The following is an 18,387-nucleotide window of genomic DNA, read 5'->3' on the forward strand; positions in this document are numbered from 1 at the left end:
CTTCCATGAGCCAGGCTGTCCATCCATCTCACCAGTGCCATCCACCCACCTCTGTGACAGCACCCATCCAATCAGAAGGGTGGACCTCTGTAGTCTAGTCATGTCTGAAACCAAACTTCAGAACATCCATTCAACCAAGTGAGAAAATAGACAGCAGCCAACATGCATCCATCAAACCATCCTCCCATCTATCATCCCTCCATCCTTCATCCCTTCATCCATCAAAGAATCCACCCATCGATCATCTATTCATCCATCATCATCCATCCATCCATCCATCCATCTTCCAGCCTTCAGCTGATGTCTGTGTCCAGGCTCCACTCTGTATCCATCCTTCCCAGCGCTCCTCTGTGCCTGTGACTCAACAGTCCCCAACCAAGATCCACTCCATAATCATCCATCCATCCATCCATCCATCCATCCATCCATCCATCCACCCTCTCCTCATCCACTACACATCCATCCGTCTTCCGTCATCCATCCATCCATCATCATCCATCCATTTCTCAGCCTTCAGCTCATGTCTTTCTCCAGGCTCCACTCTACCATCCATCCAACCCAATGCTCCTCTGTGCCTGTGAACCAACGTTCCCCACGCAAGAAGCTCTGCATAGTATGAGAAGTACTAGGAATGGGAAGAGCGATGAGGAGAGGACGAAGAGAAAATAAATGAAGAGAAATTGGAGGGGAACAGGAGGATGAGATGGAGGAAAAATAGAAGAGGAGGAGGAAAAGTGAAGAGAGGAAGAAATTTCAGAAGGACTTGAGAAGAAGGAAGAGCAGGGGAGGAAGAGGAGGAGGAAGAGGAGACAGTAATGAGGAATGTGAGGAAGATGAGGAAGAGGAGGAGGCTGCTGCCATTCCTGCCTGCCTTCATCTGGAACTCCAAGTATCCAGACAGAGAGAGAGCCAAACCCAGGAGATGCAGCTGGGGCCTGTGGCTGCCCTCACCTGTGGCAGCGTCGGTGGAGACGGGGCCCAGGCGTTTGCGGCCCCACAGCCCGTAGAGGTTGAACTTGTAGCGGCGGGACGGGGACAGGCCAGGCACGGTCAGCGTGCGGGAACCCCCGTCCACGGGCAGCACCTGGGGCTGGCCTTGGCCATCCCTGTACTGCACCGTGAAGGAGTCAAAGCTGCCCTCGGGGACGCTCCACTCCAGCTGCACAGACTCCGGGGTGATGTGAGTGGCTCTCAGCTCGCCCAGGGTAGGCTTGGGTGTTGGTTCCTCATCTTGTGGAGCTGGAGCTGATACAGAAGGGAAACAATGCAGGATGTAAACTTCCATGAGCCAGGCTGTCCATCCATCTCTGCAGTCCCATCCACCCACCTCTGTGACAGCACCCATCCACTCAGAAGGGTGGACCTCTGTAGTCTAGTCATGTCTGAAACCAAACTTCAGAACATCCATTCAACCAAGTGAGAAAACAGGCAGCAGCCAAGATGCATCCATCAAAGCATCCCCCATCAATCATCCCTCTATCCTTCATCCCTTCATCCATCAAAGAATCCACCCATCCATCATCTATTCATCCATCATCATCCATCCATCCATCCATCCATCCATCCATCCATCCATCTTCCAGCCTTCAGCTGATGTCTCTGTCCAGGCTGCACTCTGCCTTTCGTCCATCCCAGCGCTCCGCTATGCCTGTGATCCAACAGTCCCCAACCAAGAACCACTCCGTAATCATCCATCCATCCATCCATCCACCCACTGCTCAACTACTCCACATCCATCCGTCTTCCGTCATCCATATGCATCCATCATTATCCATCCATCTCCCAGCCTCCAGCTCATGTCTCTTTCCAGGCTTCACTCCACCATCCATCCAACCCAATGCTCCTCTGTGCCTGTGAGCCAACATTCCCCAAGCAAGAAGCTCTACACAGGATGAGAAGTACTAGGAATGGGAAGAGCAATGAGAAGAGGATGAAGAGAAAATAAATGAAGAGAAAGTGGAGGGGAGCAGGAGGATGAGATGGAGGAAAAATAGAAGAGGAGGAGGAAAAGGGAAGAGAGGAAGAAATTTCAGAAGGACTTGAGAAGAAGGAAGAGCAGGGGAGGAAGAGGAGGAGGAAGATGAGATGGTAATGAGGAATGTGAAGAACAGGAGGAAGAGGAGGAGGCTGCTGCCATTCCTGCCTGCCTTCATCTGGAACTCCAAGCATCCAGACAGAGAGAGAGCCAAACCCAGGAGACGCAGCTGGGGCCTGTGTCTGCCCTCACCTGTGGCAGCGTCGGTGGAGACGGGGCCCAGGCGTTTGCGGCCCCACAGCCCGTAGAGGTTGAACTTGTAGCGGCGGGACGGGGACAGGCCAGGCACGGTCAGCGTGCGGGAACCCCCGTCCACGGGCAGCACCTGGGGCTGGCCTTGGCCATCCCTGTACTGCACCGTGAAGGAGTCAAAGCTGCCCTCAGGGACGCTCCACTCCAGCTGCACAGACTCGGGGGTGATGTGAGTGGCCCTCAGCTCGCCCAGGATTGGCTTGGATGTTGGTTCCTCATCTTGTGGAGCTGGAGCTGATACAGAAGGGAAACAATGCAGGATGTAAACTTCCATGAGCCAGGCTGTCCATCCATCTCTGCAGTGCCATCCACCCACCTCTGTGACAGCAGCCATCCAATCAGAAGGCTGGATCTCTGTAGTCCACCCATTTCTCAAACCAAACTTGAGAACATCCATTCAACCAAGTGAGAAAACAGGCAGCAGCCAACATGCATCCATCCAAGCACCCTCCCATCAACCAACCCTCCATCCATCATCCATAGATAATTAATCCATAATCATCCATCATCCAGCCAGCCAGCCAGCCAGCCTTCAGCTCATGTCTTTCTCCAGGCTCCACTCTACCATCCATCCAACCCAATGCTCCTCTGTGCCTGTGAACCAACGTTCCCCACGCAAGAAGCTCTACAGAGGATGAGAAGTACTAGGAATGGGAAGAGCAATGAGGAGAGGACGAAGAGAAAATAAATGAAGAGAAATTGGAGGGGAACAGGAGGATGAGATGGAGGAAAAATAGAAGAGGAGGAGGAAAAGTGAAGAGAGGAAGAAATTTCAGAAGGACTTGAGAAGAAGGAAGAGCAGGGGAGGAAGAGGAGGAGGAAGAGGAGACAGTAATGAGGAATGTGAGGAAGATGAGGAAGAGGAGGAGGCTGCTGCCATTCCTGCCTGCCTTCATCTGGAACTCCAAACCTCAAGACAGAGAGAGAGCCAAACCCAGGAGATGCAGCAGGGGCCTGTGTCTGCCCTCACCTGTGGCAGCGTCGGTGGAGACGGGGCCCAGGCGTTTGCGGCCCCACAGCCCATAGAGGTTGAACTTGTAGCGGCGGGACGGGGACAGGCCAGGCACGGTCAGCGTGCGGGAACCCCCGTCCACGGGCAGCACCTGGGGCTGGCCTTGGCCATCCCTGTACTGCACCGTGAAGGAGTCAAAGCTGCCCTCGGGGACGCTCCACTCCAGCTGCACGGACTCGGGGGTGATGTGAGTGGCCCTCAGCTCGCCCAGGGTAGGCTTGTGTGTTGGTTCCTCATCTTCTGGAGCTGGAGCTGATACAGAAGGGAAACAAAGCAGGATGTAAACTTCCATGAGCCAGGCTGTCCATCCATCTCTGCAGTCCCATCCACCCACCTCTGTGACAGCACCCATCCACTCAGAAGGGTGGACCTCTGTAGTCTAGTCATGTCTGAAACCAAACTTCAGAACATCCATTCAACCAAGTGAGAAAACAGGCAGCAGCCAAGATGCATCCATCAAAGCATCCCCCATCAATCATCCCTCTATCCTTCATCCCTTCATCCATCAAAGAATCCACCCATCCATCATCTATTCATCCATCATCATCCATCCATCCATCCATCCATCCATCCATCCATCCATCCATCTTCCAGCCTTCAGCTGATGTCTCTGTCCAGGCTGCACTCTGCATTTCGTCCATCCCAGCGCTCCGCTATGCCTGTGATCCAACAGTCCCCAACCAAGAACCACTCCGTAATCATCCATCCATCCATCCATCCACCCACTGCTCAACTACTCCACATCCACCCATCTTCCGTCATCCATATGCATCCATCATTATCCATCCATCTCCCAGCCTCCAGCTCATGTCTCTTTCCAGGCTTCACTCCACCATCCATCCAACCCAATGTTCCTCTGTGCCTGTGAGCCAACATTCCCCAAGCAAGAAGCTCTACAGAGGATGAGAAGTACTAGGAATGGGAAGAGCAATGAGAAGAGGGCGAAGAGAAAATAAATGAAGAGAAAGTGGAGGGGAACAGGAGGATGAGATGGAGGAAAAATAGAAGAGGAGGCGGAAAAGGGAAGAGAGGAAGAAATTTCAGAAGGACTTGAGAAGAAGGAAGAGCAGGGGAGGAAGAGGAGGAGGAAGAGGAGACAGTAATGAGGAATGTGAAGAAGAGGAGGAAGAGGAGGAGGCTGCTGCCATTCCTGCCTGCCTTCATCTGGAACTCCAAACCTCAAGACCGAGAGAGAGCCAAACCCAGGAGATGCAGCAGGGGCCTGTGGCTGCCCTCACCTGTGGCAGCGTCGGTGGAGACGGGGCCCAGGCGTTTGCGGCCCCACAGCCCGTAGAGGTTGAACTTGTAGCGGCGGGACGGGGACAGGCCAGGCACGGTCAGCGTGCGGGAACCCCCGTCCACGGGCAGCACCTGGGGCTGGCCTTGGCCATCCCTGTACTGCACCGTGAAGGAGTCAAAGCTGCCCTCGGGGACGCTCCACTCCAGCTGCACGGACTCGGGGGTGATGTGAGTGGCCCTCAGCTCGCCCAGGGTTGGCTTGGATGTTGGTTCCTCGTCTTCTGGAGCTGGAGCTGATACAGAAGGGAAACAATGCAGGATGTAAACTTCCATGAGCCATTGTGTCCATCCAGCATCCTTACATCCTTACATCCATTCTTTTCTCCAGCCAAACAACAATCAGGTCACCAAATTATTTTCCCACCTATCCATTCCACCTTTACATCTATTCAATGCCATCCTTCCCCCTGCCCTACTCTATCCACCTTCTCATCCCTATGCATCCATCTTCCATCCAATCCTATTGACCTCCTCACCTTCCCATCATCCTCTCAACCACTGCTGTACTTCTCCATCTTCCTCCCTTCTGCACCTCCTGCACCCAAACCCTCCAGCTGCTCTTCCCAGAGCCCTCAAGATCAAAAGACATGCCACAGGTCTTGACTTGCTCCAAACCCAGCACCCAAAGAGAACCCAGGTTGTGCCCAGAGCTGCCCTCACCTGTGATAGCCTCGGTTGAGGTGAGACCAACCCTCCTGCGGCCCCACACTCCGTACAGGTGGAACTTGTAGTGCCGGGAGGGGGCCAGCCCAGGCACCGTCACCATGCGGGAGCCACCATCCACTGCCAGGGCTTGAGGCTGGCCCTGGGCATCCCTGTACTGCACTGTGAAGGAGTCAAAGCTGCCCTCCAGGACACTCCACTCCAGCTGGACCGACCCAGGGGTGACCTGGGCCACACTGAGCTCACCCAGGCGGGGCCGGCTCGGGGGCTCCTCTGGCTCGGGGGATGGTTCTGTAGTGCAGAGGGCACAATGTGGGGCATGACGCTCCAGCCACCTGTGGGTGCTGCTGCTGGACCATCTGACCACCCACTGTCCTGCCGAGCCATGCACCCAGCCATCCAGGGATGGATGTGGGCTGTCCCCACCCACCCAGCTATGGTGTAATTCCCTGGGTTATCCCCTCCTCCATCCCTCAGTCCATTGTTCTGTTTGCCTGCCCAGTTGGCCATCCCAGGTTCCCACTCCATTCCCTTGGTTTCCATTCACTGTGAATCATCCACTCTTTCACTCATCCATCCATCCATTCATCCATCCATCCATCCATCCATCCATCCATCCATCCATCCATCCATCCATCTCCATCTATCCATCTCCCACCCACCCACTCACTCATCAACAGACTATCTCCCAGCCCAGCCTGACGCCCCCCCCCCCCCCCCCCCCGGTGTCTCCTATCGCTGCCCTGTGCCAGCTGCTGGTACCTGCTTTGGCCAGCGCCCCCTGGGGCTCGCCCAGCTCCTCTCCATACACCTTCTGCCAGTCCAGCGGCAGCTCCTCAGTGCCACCTCCCCCTGCAGCCCGCAGAGGAGTGGGTGGTTATGGCGTGTCCCCGTGCCATGCCATGCCCCTCTCCATCCCCATCACCCACCTGCCGTCACCAGGAAGGTGTAGGACTTGGAGATGCGCCCCCGCACCACGCCGTGCACCTCCACCCGGTACATGGCCCCCGGCACCAGCCCCGGCACCCGAGCCACCGCCGTGTCCCCCGGCACCTGCAGCTCCCCCTCAGCTCCCTGCGGCTCGTCCAGGAGCCGGTACCGGATCACCACATCCTCCACGTGGCCCCGCAGCCCGTCCAGGGCCACCAGAGCCTCGCCGCTGGCCCCCGGCACCGAGTGAGGCTTGGGGTGGGGGAGGTGGCGGAGGAGCTGCTGGCGTAGCGGGGCCGGGCTGCGGCGCAGCAGGTATGAGAGGATGGCTCTGGCCACGGCGGGCACCGTCTGGTTGCCCCGCAGGGGGAATTTGGTAGCCCGGAGGTGGCTCTCCAGGCGCTGCAGCAAGGAGCCGTTGTAGGAGGAGAGCTTAGCCCCCAGGTCCTGCAGGGATGGGACGCCAGGGAGCACAGGGGACAGGGGGGACAGCGGCGGCCATGGAGATGGCACAGGGGACTGGGGGGATGCTGGGGACCGTGGAGATCCAGGTGACTCTGGGGACACTGCAGGAGTGGCTGCCTCTGGGGACCTTGGGGACAGTGGTGGCTCCGGGGACTCTGGGAATGCTGGGGCCGCTGGGGGCTCTGGTGACACTGGGGACCTCGGGGACCCCGGGGACCCTCGAGATACTGGGGATGCTGGAAACCTTGGAGATGCTGGGGACAGCAGAGACCCCCCAGAGCCTGGGGACCCCAAGGAGGCATCCGGTGACACTGGTGATGCCGGGGAGCCCGGGGACCCTGGTGGCACTGGGGACCTCGGGGACGCTGGTGACCCTCGAGCTGGTGGTGACGCTGGGGCCGGCGGTGACGCAGGGGACCCCAGGGAGCCCTGAGAGGACCCTGGAGAGCCGCCGCGGGTGGGCAGAGTCTGGGCAAGCACTGCGAGAGCAAAGGGGGCCAGGGTCACCGAGCTGGCCCCTGAGGGTCTGCAGGGGGACACAGGGGTGGGTGGACACGGGAAAGGATTGGTACAGATGGACACAGCGGGACAGACTGGGGACATCCGTGGGGACAAAGTGAGACAGAGGGACTGACAGGGACGGACTGAGGACATCCGGAGCCGGGCAGCAGAGGGCAGCGAGGGGATGCACGAGGAGGTGTGAGGACAGGGAGCGGTGGGGACACAGGGAGCCGTGGAGATACAGGGAGCTGTGGGTACAGGCAGTCCCAAGAGGACACAGGGACCCAGAGGGACACAGGAGCCCATGGGGGCAGACGAGTCCCTGGGGACACACCGGGACAGGCACAGAGAGATGGTCCCAAAGGGACCCATGGGGACAGACTGGTGACACGTGGGGGCCACCAGGACAGACAGACAGGTGTGAGCCCACAGAGCCATAGGGACAGAGGGACACGTGGGGACAGGCAGAGGCTGCAGGCACTGTCCCTGTCCCCACATCCACCCCAGTCCCTGTCCCTGACTGTGACATCCCCACCCTGTCCCCATCCCATTCCCATCCCCATGTCCATGCTGCCCCCATCCCCACACGTGCAGCACTCCTGTCCCCAGACCTGTCCCCTGATGTCCCCACCCTTGTGCCACCTCCATCCCTGTGCTGTCCTCATCACCACCCCCACATTGTCCTTGTCACCATGGCTGTCCCCACCCTCCTGCCCTCCCCATGGCTGTCCCCATGCTGACCCCACACCCATGGCCATGCCATGGCTGTCCCCAGCCCCGCCTCTGTGCCCACCTCTAACCACTCACCTGTGCCACCCCCATGCCACCCATGTGCCATCCCTGTCCCCAGGCTCATGCCAGTCACCCCCATCTTGTCCCCACCCTTGTCCTCATTGCCCACTGCCACCCCCCTGGGGTGCCCAGGCTGGGCAGGTGCCACCTACGGGTGCGGAGGCGCAGGGTGCCAGGCGCCCCAAGGTGCTGCTCCCGCTGAGCCTGGATAGAGAGCTCGAAGGCCTGGCCAGGTGCCAGCCCTGCCACCTCGAAGGTGACAGCAGAGCCAGGCAGCTCATGGGTGGTCATCGCTGCTGGCTCGTCCTGGGGACAAGGGACAGGGCACAGACTCGCTGGGGACAGCATGATGGCACCTGGCCCCGAGCCGGGCAGGAGGCCACAGCCAAGAGCTTCTCCCAGGGCTGGGGAAGCGCTGGGGACACTCTGGGGACAGCAAGGTGAGGACATCCTCATCCCTGAGCCAGGCAGCTGGCTGCAGCCAATGGCTTGTCCTGGGGCCAGGGGACACAGGGAGACACCGTGCTGGGGACACCTTCTGGTCCCCAAGCATGGCTGCAGCTGAGTGGCTCCTCCTGGAGACAGGTTGGGGACACTGAGGACACCACGCTGGGGACACATCCCTGTCCCCAAAGCAAGGTGGCAAGGGATGGCCACAGCTGCTGGCTCCTCCTGGGGACGCCACAGAGGGGACCCCATGGTGGGGACCCATCCCTAAGTCAAGCAGCAGGTTGGGGACAAGGGATGTGTTGGGGACACCTCTGTGGGGACACCGCAGCGTGACCCAAGCCTAAGGCAAGCAGCTGAGTGCCACCAGTGTGGCTCATCCTGGGGACATGTCCCCAAGCCCGAGTTAGGCAGCAGGAGGTGGACAGCAGCCACACTGGGGGCAACTTTGGGACACCAGAGGGACACTCCTGTGGTGCCCCCCAGCAGCAGCAGGGGCCACAGCTGCCACCTAACCCTGAGGTCACCTTGGGGCCACCTCCCTGGGGTATGCCCACCTTGTCCCCACCCTGTCCCTGTCCCCAGCTCACCAGGGGGATGAGGGCCACCTGGTAGCCATCCACTGGCCCCGGGGGCCGGGGCCAGGTGACGCGGAAGGAGGTCTGGTTGCGGGTGGCCAGGCGTGGGGACACCGAGGGGATCTCTGTGGGGACAGGGCCACATCAGAGGGGACACTTTGGGGGCACAGGATGGGGTAGCCCTCGGGATGGGGACACCTTGAGGACTGGGGACACCCTGGAGACACCACAGGATGGGGATACTGTGGGACTGAGGACACCTTGGGGACCCCTGGGGGACAGCACAGGATGGGGACACTCTGGGGGACACCTTGGGGAGTGTGGACACCTTGTGGACAACCCTGGTGACACCAGAGGATGGGGACACCCTGGGGACACTATGAGACCAGGGACACCCCCAAGACACTCTGAGGACACCAGAGGGTGAGGAAATCATGGGATGGGGACACCCTGGGGGCATGGAGGGGACACCCAAAGAGCCAAGGGGACCCACCCAAGCCATGGGGACAGCAGCATATGGATCACCCACAGGACAGGGGCACCAGGGGACACTCAGGGACAGGGCACTGGGGGTCTCTGGGGGCACCAAGGTGGCTCCACCATGGCTGGGGTGGGGACAGGGTTTGGGGGTGCTGGGAGCACTGGGATGGGGACACTGGGAGCAGTGGGGAGCACTGGGGACAGCTGGGGACAGCTGGGGGTATATGGAGGGTGCATCGGGACCCACTCTGGATAGAGAGGGAGCTGGAGGCTTACTGGGAGCACTGGGGTGGGCACCCCAGGGGAGCTCTGGGGGCACCAGGGGACACTGGGAGCTGCCAAGGTAGCATCAGGGCTCACCATGGCCAAAGAAGGAAGCGGAGGGCACTGGGAGAACTGGGATGGGGACACTGGGGGAGCAGTGGTGAGAACCAAGGGACACTGGGAGAGCTCTGGGGACCCTTGGGGACATTTGGGGACACCTTGGGACACTTGGGGACCAGCAGGGACGGACTAGGGCGACACCAGGGATCTCCATGGTCAAAGGGGGAGGCAGTGGAAGCACTGGGCGGTGGACACTGGGGTGGAGCTCGGGGACTCTGGGCACCCCTGGGGACACCTGGGGCCTTTTGGGGACATACCGAGGTGGCAGCGGGGCCCGCCCCGCCCGGGGGGGCAGGAAGGCGTGGCGCAGGCGGGGCCGGTGAAGCCTGGGAAGCAGCGGCAGCGCCCGCGGTGGCACCGGCCCTGGTCACTGCAGCCCAGGGGACAGGGGACAGGAGGCACGGGGGGGGCAGGAGGGGACAGCGGAGGGTGGGAGACATCGAGGGGGAGGGACGGGGGAGGGACGGGTGGGGAGGGGCAGTCGCAGCCGTCCCCGTCCTGGGGGGTGCAGAGCTCCCGGGCCAGCGTCTGTCCTGCAGGGACACAGCGGGGGACACACGGGGGTGACACGGGGGTGACAAGGTGACAAGCCCCCCCCCATGACCCCTCCCCCATATCCCTTCCAGTGCCCCCTGGCCCCACGTCCAGACGTCCCCGTGACGCCCATGTCCCTTGTCCCCGTGTCCCCACTCTGCCTTCCATGTCCCCGTGACCTTCATGTCCCCCCACGTCCCCCCCATGACTTCCATGCCCCCCCAATGTCCCCCCATCCCCACGACCCCCCACGTCCCCCCCCCGCCTCATGTGTAACGTCCCTTCACGTCCTCTTGCCCCCCCATATCCTCCCATGTTCCAGTGCCCCCCCCGCCCCCAGCCCCGTACCGGTGCCAGCCTGCGGCCCCTGGCTGTGGCCGCAGTGTTCCTGCAGGGCTCTCACTTGCCCCTCCAGCTCCCGCAGCCGAGCCAGGACGGTCTCCAGCGTGGCCGCCCCGCAGCGGGGGCCCGGGCGCGGTACGGGGGGGGTCTCTGTCCCCCCGCGCAGCGCCAGCGCCAGCAGCAGCAGCGGCAGCTCTGGGGGCATCCTCCTGAGGGGAGGGGACAGGCGACACTCAGGGGGGCGCCTATAGGGGACACAGGGACATCACGGGGGACACGAAGGACACAGGGGGACACCCAGATGCGGCCCTACAGCGCCCCCATGAGGGTTGTGCGACCCTGGCACCAGTTCCCCCAGGGGCACCAGTAACCACATCAGCACCCAGTAAGCCCTAGTGACCTCCCCAGTAACCCCCAGCGACCTCCCAGTAACTCCCAGTAACCTCCCCAGTAACCCCCAGTAACCCCAGTCCCCAGCCGCTCCAGCACACGCAGTCATTCCAGCAACACCAGTGCCGGCGCCAGCAATCCCAGTAACCCCAGCACCCCACCTGCACCAGCTGCACCAGTAACCCCAGCACCCCAGCTGCACCAGTGACACCAGTGGCACACACCAGTAACCCCAGCACCCCAGCTGCACCAGTGACACCAGTGGCACACACCAGTAACCCCAGCACCCCAGCTGCACCAGTGACACCAGTAACCCCAGCACCCCAGCTGCACCAGTGGCACACACCAGTAACCCCAGCACCCCAGCTGCACCAGTGACACCAGTGGCACACACCAGTAACCCCAGCACCCCAGCTGCACCAGTGACACCAGTGGCACACACCAGTAACCCCAGCACCCCACCTGCACCAGTGGCACCAGTGGCACACACCAGTAACCCCAGCACCCCAGCTGCACCAGTGACACCAGTGGCACACACCAGTAACCCCAGCACCCCAGCTGCACCAGTGACACCAGTGGCACACACCAGTAACCCCAGCACCCCAGCTGCACCAGTGGCACCAGTAACCCCAGCACCAGCACCCCAGCTGCACCAGTGACACCAGTGGCACACACCAGTAACCCCAGCACCCCAGCTGCACCAGTGACACCAGTGGCACACACCAGTAACCCCAGCACCCCAGCTGCACCAGTGGCACCAGTAACCCCAGCACCAGCACCCCAGCTGCACCAGTGACACCAGTGGCACACACCAGTAACCCCAGCACCCCAGCTGCACCAGTGGCACCAGTAACCCCAGCACCAGCACCCCAGCCACACCAGTGACACCAGTAACCCTGCTAACTCACACCAGTAACTCCCACCAGTACCTCCAGTACCCCCAGCAGCTGCAGGACCCCTGCCCAGTTCAGGCTCCCAGTGCCACCACCGTGGCAGGGTAAGGGGGACGAGGGGGAGGGGCGTGGCCGGGGCATGGCCGCCTCCCAATTCCCCCCAGTTGCCTCCTGGTTCCCCCCCCAGTCCCCCTGCCGGGCCCAGCGCTGCTCTGTTTGGGCTTCGGCGTCGCTGCAGCAACAAAACAGCTGCAAGGGAGCAGCCAGATGTGAGCACAGCTGCCAGAGGGGGGGGGCGGGACACCAGGACACACCCCAGGAACACCAGTAACAGCACCAGTGACACCAGTGACACACCCCAGGAACACCAGTAACAGCACCAGTGACACCAGTGACACACACCAGTAACAGCACCAGTGACACCAGTGACAGCACCAGTAACACCAGTAACACCAGTAACACCAGTGACACCAGTAACACCAGTGACAGCACCAGTAACACCAGTAACACCAGTAACACCAGTAACACCAGTGACAACACCAGTAACACCAGTAACACCAGTGACACCAGTAACACCAGTAACACCAGTAACACCAGTGACAACACCAGTAACACCAGTAACACCAGTAACACCAGTGACAGCACCAGTAACACCAGTAACACCAGTGACACCAGTAACACCAGTGACAGCACCAGTAACACCAGTAACACCAGTAACACCAGTAACACCAGTGACAGCACCAGTAACACCAGTAACACCAGTAACACCAGTAACACCAGTGACACCAGTAACACCAGTGACAGCACCAGTAACACCAGTAACACCAGTAACACCAGTGACACCAGTAACACCAGTGACACCAGTGACAGCACCAGTAACACCAGTAACACCAGTAACACCAGTGACACCAGTGACAGCACCAGTAACACCAGTGACACACCCCAGTAACACCAGTAACAGCACCAGTAACACCAGTAACACCAGTAACACCAGTGACAGCACCAGTAACACCAGTAACACCAGTAACACCAGTAACACCAGTGACACACCCCAGTAACACCAGTGACACACCCCAGTAACACCAGTAACAGCACCAGTAACACCAGTGACACACCCCAGTAACACCAGTAACAGCACCAGTAACACCAGTAACACCAGTGACAGCACCAGTAACACACCCCAGTAACAGCACCAGTGACACCACCAGCGCTCCCAGTAACCACACTGCCACCTGCCCCTCGGCTCCCAGTGCTCCCAGTAACCACAGCCCCACCTGCCCCACGGCTCCCAGTGCTCCCAGTAACCACAGCCCCACCTGCCCCTTGGCTCCCAGTGCTCCCAGTAACCGCAGCTCCACAGCTCCCAGTCCCCCCAGTAACCACAGCCCCACCTCTCCCACAGCTCCCACTGCTCCCAGTAACCACAACCCCACAGCTCCCAGTGCTCCCAGTAACCACAGCCCCACCTGCCCCACGGCTCCCAGTGCTCCCAGTAACCACAGCCCCACCTGCCCCACGGCTCCCAGTGCTCCCAGTAACCACAGCTCCACAGCTCCCAGTCCCCCCAGTAAGCACAGCCCCACCTCTCCCAGTCCCTCCCAGTGCTCCCAGTATCTCCAGTGACTCACCCCCTGCCCTCCCCCTGTTGTTGTTGCTGCAGCAGATGTGGGGGGAGGAACTCACGGGGGGGGTCTCGGCCGGGAGCCCGCAGCGTGGGGGAGGCCGGGGGGGGGTTGGGGTCACAGTGGCCGGGGGGGCACTGCTGGCACTGGGGACCCCCCGAGCTCCGTGGGGTGCAGGGGTATGAGCTGGGGGTCCTCTAAGGTCAGAGCAGGGGATCCGGAGAGGGGGCAGGGGGGGGCTGTGGGCGGGGGTGGAGGCCCCGATCCTGGTCCCGGGGGGCAGTGGGTGTGGGGATTGGGAGGGACTGGGAGGCACTGGGCAGCCCCCGGGGGGGGCCTTGGCTTGGGTCATGGCTGGGAGGGGCTATTACCGGGGGGGGGCTTGGCTGGGGGGCAATGTGTGGGGGTAGGGGGGCAGATGTGTGGGGCTGGGGTGCAGATATGGAGCTGGGGGGGACGTGTGGGGGACTAAGGGGGGGTCACAGTCGTCTGTGGGGCTGGGGCGGGCATTCCTGGGGCGGGGGGGCAGTAACGAGGCAGATGTGGGGCTGGTTGCGTGGGGCAGATGTGGGACTGGGGGGTGTCCGTGGGGCACTCCTGGGACTGGAGGGGGTTCCGTGGGGTAGATATGGGGCTGGGGGGATTCCGTGGGGCACTCGCAGGGCTGTGCCGTGGAGGTCACTCGCGGGGGGGCCGCTCCTGGCCCCGGCCCCGCGGCTCCTGCCAAGGAATTTTCTGCTCTCCAGCCGCGGATGAGGTCATGGGGGGGAAGCGGGCGGGGGGGGCACACAGGGGACAGCAGGGGCGGGGGGGGCCGGGCGGGGGCGGCCGGACAGGGGCCGGTGATGCAAACACGGGAGGAGGGGGGAGTCACGGGACAGCCTGGCCGGTGGTGTATCCCCCTGCCATCGATGTCCCCAGCCCTTGGTGACCCCAGCCCTTGGTGTCCCCATCCTGGTCTGTGGTGTTCCCACCCCTGTCCCCAGTGTGTCCCCATCCTGGTTTCTGGGTCCCCATCTCTGTCCCCAGTGTCCCCAGCCCTTGGCGTCCCCAGCCGCAGCCCCTACTGTCCTTCCCCCTCCTCCCCCTGTCCCTGTCCCGTGATGCCCCCCACCTTGTCCCCCAACCCTGCAGCAGGTGACAGTGGGGCACAGGAGGTCCCCAGGTGACCCCCAGCTCCTGCAGCTGTCCCCCCCCATCACTGCCACCTGCCTGCCACCAGCAGCGCCCCGAGGGCTCCTGTGCCACCTGCCACAGGTGACACCCGCAGGGGGACCTCTGGGGACTCAGGGGACATGGGGACAAGGGGGCATGGGGACACTGGGGACAAAGGGACATGAGGACAAGGGGAGATGGGGGACGTGGGGAAATGGGGAAAAGGGACAAGGGGACGTGGGGACCTGGCAGGGTCAAGTGGACATAGGGGGACATGTCCCCGTCCCCGTCCCTTTCCCATTCCCATTCCCCGTCCCCGTCCCTTTCCCTTTCCCTGTCCCCGTCCCTGTCCTTGTCCCTTTCCCATTCCCTGTCCCCATCCCCGTCCCTTCCCCCGTCCCTGTCCCCATCCCCGGCTCCGTCCCTTTCCCCGTTCCCGTCCCCGTCCCTTTCCCTGTCCCCGCCCCCGGCTCCGTCCCTTTCCCCGTCCCCGTCCCCATCCCTGTCCCCATCCCTATCCCCGTCCCTGTCCTCTTCCCCACCCCTTTCCCCGTCCCCGTCCCCGTCCCCGTCCCTTTTCCATTCCCTCTTCCCGTCCCGGTCCCTTTCCCTGAGCCCCCCCCCCCCCAAGCGCCGGAGTTCCCACTGCAGTCTGGAGACACCGCGGGGACAGGAGTGGGGACACAGATAGGAACACCCTATAGCACCCCACAGCACCCCACGGCACCGCATGGCACCCTATAGCACCCCACAGCACCCTCCTCTGTGCTCAGAAGAGCCAAGGGCTGGGGGGCAAGAGGCTGGGGCCAGGCTCTTCTCCCTGCTGCCAGCCCCGCAGGGCTCCCAGCGCCGCTTGGCCCCGGGCTGCAGCACCGGCCCCAGCCAGGGGCTGCTGGCCCCAGCCAGCTCTGGGGCTCTTTCACCTTGGCAGCGCCCGGCTGCCCCCTGCCCACAGCCCCCTGCAGGGGCGTGCCCGGCCCGAGGGCATCGCTGCCCCTTGGCACCCTGGCTGGGCGTCCGTCCGTCCGTCCGTCTGCTCCGCAGGGTGCCCGGCGCTGCTGCTCTGCCTGGGCACAGCCGAGTCAGCAGCAGGGCTGCCTCCCATTGGCCGGGCACTGGGTGGCACTGGCTGCCCAGATCCACCCCCAGCCCTCAGCCGGTGGTGCTGCTGGCACTGCCAGATGTGGTGGCAGCGGGGAGGTAGGTCATGAGGGGGCACAGTTGGGACAGGGAGGGCACAGTTGGGACTGGGGTGGCCTGGAGCCATGGGTGGGGGTGTTGGGGAAGTTGGGAGGCTTGGGGCAGTGCCTCAGTGTCCTTCCTGGAGGGAAGATCCAGAGCTGTACACAACACTTGAGGTGTGGCCTCCCCAGTGCTGGGCACAGGGGGATGGACACCTCCTGGCCCTGCTGCCCACCCTGCCAGGATGCCATTGGCCTTCTTGGCCGCCTGGGCACTGCTGCCTCATGGTCAGTCGACTGCCAACCAGCCACCCCCAGGCCCCTCTCTGCGTCACAGCTTTTGAATGCAATACTAGAGAAGGCTGCTAGGTAGCAGCAGAGACCAAGGAAGGGTTTTGGGGTGCCTCAGCCTCTTTGGCTGTGTCTCTGTAGCTGCCCTGTCCACCACAGGCCCTCAGGTGGTGCTGTTGCTGTGGTTGTAAAGCCAGGAATTAGGGAAACTCCTCCCTGGCAGAACTACTCTCTCCCTTTGCCAGGAACCAGTTCTCTCTGAGGGCTACCTGGTACCATCAAAGCCATCCCCCTGCCCACTCACATCAGATTGGCCACACCTTGTTTGAGGCAAGAGAAGGGGTAGGAGGGCCGAGGTTGTCCTCCTCCTGCATCACACCACCCTATGGTGAGCAACAGGCTTGGGGATGTGTGGCCGGAGAGCTGCAGCTTGGAGAGGGGGCTGGGGGTGTTGGTTGGCAGTCACTGACCATGAGCCAGCAGTGCCCAGGTGGCCAAGACAGCCATTGGCATCCTGGCTTGGATCACAAACAGGGTAGGCAGAAGGGCCAGGAGATGACCATCTCCTTGTGCTCAACACTGGGGAGGCCACACCTCAAGTGTTGTGTTCAGCTCTGGGCTCTCACTCCAGGAAGGACATTGAGGGGCTGGAGCCTGTCCAGAGAAGGGCCTGGAGCACCTGGGCTGCGAAGAGGGGCTTAGGGAGCTGGGGATGTTCAGACTGGGGGAGGCTGAGGGAGACCTCATGGCTCTCTATGCCTCTCCAGGAGAAAGACGACGCTGAGGTGGCTGCAATGCGGCAGGAGGCCGCTAGAGGGCAGCAGAGAGCAGGGAAGGGGTTCGCTCCCCCTCGGCCCCTCTGCGCCTGCGCCCAGCTCTGGGCTCCTCAGCTGAGGAAAGAGGTTGAGCTGCTGGAAGGGGTCCAGAGAAGGGCAACAAAGCTGGGGAGGGGTCTGCAGCACAGCCCTGGGGGGAGAGGCTGAGGGAGCTGGGGAGGTGGTGGAGCCCCCATCCCTGGAGGTGTTCAAAGGGGGACTGGACGTGGCACCGGGGGCCATGGTTCAGCACTCATGAGATGCTGGCTGACAGCCAGCCAGATGTCTTTCCCAGCCTCATCGATTCTATGACCCCAGTGTTGTACAGGGACCCCTTGGTCCTATAGGGGCCATAGGGAACCCCCTGCTTCTACAGGGATCCCCTGGTCCTATAGGGGCCATAGGGACCCCCTGGTTCTATAGGGGCCATAGGGACCCCCCTGCTTCTACAGGGACCCCCTGGTCCTATAGGGGCCATAGGGAACCCCCTGCTTCTACAGGGATCCCCTGGTCCTATAGGGGCCATAGGGACCCCCTGGTTCTATAGGGGCCATAGGGACCCCCCTGCTTCTACAGGGACCCCCTGGTCCTATAGAGGCCATAGGGACCCCCCTGCTTCTACAGGGATCCCCTGGTCCTATAGGGGCCATAGGGACCCCCCTGCTTCTACAGGGACCCCCTGGTCCTATAGAGGCCATAGGGACCCCCCTGCTTCTACAGGGATCCCCTGGTCCTATAGGGGCCATAGGGACCCCCCTGCTTCTACAGGGACCCCCTGGTCCTATAGGGGCCATAGAGACCCCCCTGGTTCTACAGGGACCCCCCTGGTCCTACGTGATCCCCCAGGCCACACTCTTGTTCCCGTATGGCCCCGAGGGTCTCCCCTGGTCTCGCAGCCCCCCCAGCCCTGTGCCGGTGCCCTGCCCTCATTAACAAACATTTATTTCCCCTGTGATTGGTCCATACAAAATGGGGGGGGCGGGGCCTCCAAAAGAGGGCGGGGCCGCGGGGGGGCACGGTTATGGCATGGTAGATGGGGCCAGTGGATGAGTGACAGCCGTGGGGGGGAGGGGCGGAGCTTGCTGAGGGCCCAGCCCCCAGGAGTCTCCTGATTGGAAGAGAGGTTGGGGGAAGGGGCGGGGCCAGCCGGGGAGGGGGCGGGGCTTGCAGTGGGGTGGGGCCAAAGCAGCTCCTTGAAGAGGCTGCACGGGGGGGGGGGGGGGGGGGGGGGGGGGGGGGGGGGGGGGGGGGGGGGGGGGGGGGGGGGGGGGGGGGGGGGGAGCAGGGGGGCGTCCCACCAGGAAGCCTTAAAGGGGCTCGGGGGTG

General features: G+C 62.2%; 1 protein-coding gene across 1 annotated transcript in view; it reads right to left on the reverse strand.

The window, feature by feature from the left end:
* Window positions 1-10,950, reverse strand: part of LOC128899049 (tenascin-X-like) — a 37,543-nt gene extending 26,593 nt beyond the window's left edge. Inside the window, exons 1-11 of the mRNA XM_054177180.1 lie at window positions 10,721-10,950; window positions 10,096-10,371; window positions 8,987-9,099; window positions 8,102-8,255; window positions 6,191-7,135; window positions 6,024-6,113; window positions 5,259-5,552; window positions 4,538-4,831; window positions 3,258-3,545; window positions 2,228-2,521; window positions 952-1,245 (exon numbers count right to left, since the gene is read on the reverse strand). Coding sequence (XP_054033155.1) covers window positions 952-1,245; window positions 2,228-2,521; window positions 3,258-3,545; window positions 4,538-4,831; window positions 5,259-5,552; window positions 6,024-6,113; window positions 6,191-7,135; window positions 8,102-8,255; window positions 8,987-9,099; window positions 10,096-10,371; window positions 10,721-10,919 — 3,241 coding nt within the window. The 5' untranslated portion in view covers window positions 10,920-10,950. The remainder of the gene's footprint in view (window positions 1-951; window positions 1,246-2,227; window positions 2,522-3,257; window positions 3,546-4,537; window positions 4,832-5,258; window positions 5,553-6,023; window positions 6,114-6,190; window positions 7,136-8,101; window positions 8,256-8,986; window positions 9,100-10,095; window positions 10,372-10,720) is intronic.
* Between the last annotated feature and the right edge of the window lie 7,437 nt (window positions 10,951-18,387).

Source organism: Dryobates pubescens, chromosome 39 (assembly GCF_014839835.1).
Source record: "Dryobates pubescens isolate bDryPub1 chromosome 39, bDryPub1.pri, whole genome shotgun sequence".
NCBI lineage: Eukaryota > Metazoa > Chordata > Aves > Piciformes > Picidae > Dryobates > Dryobates pubescens.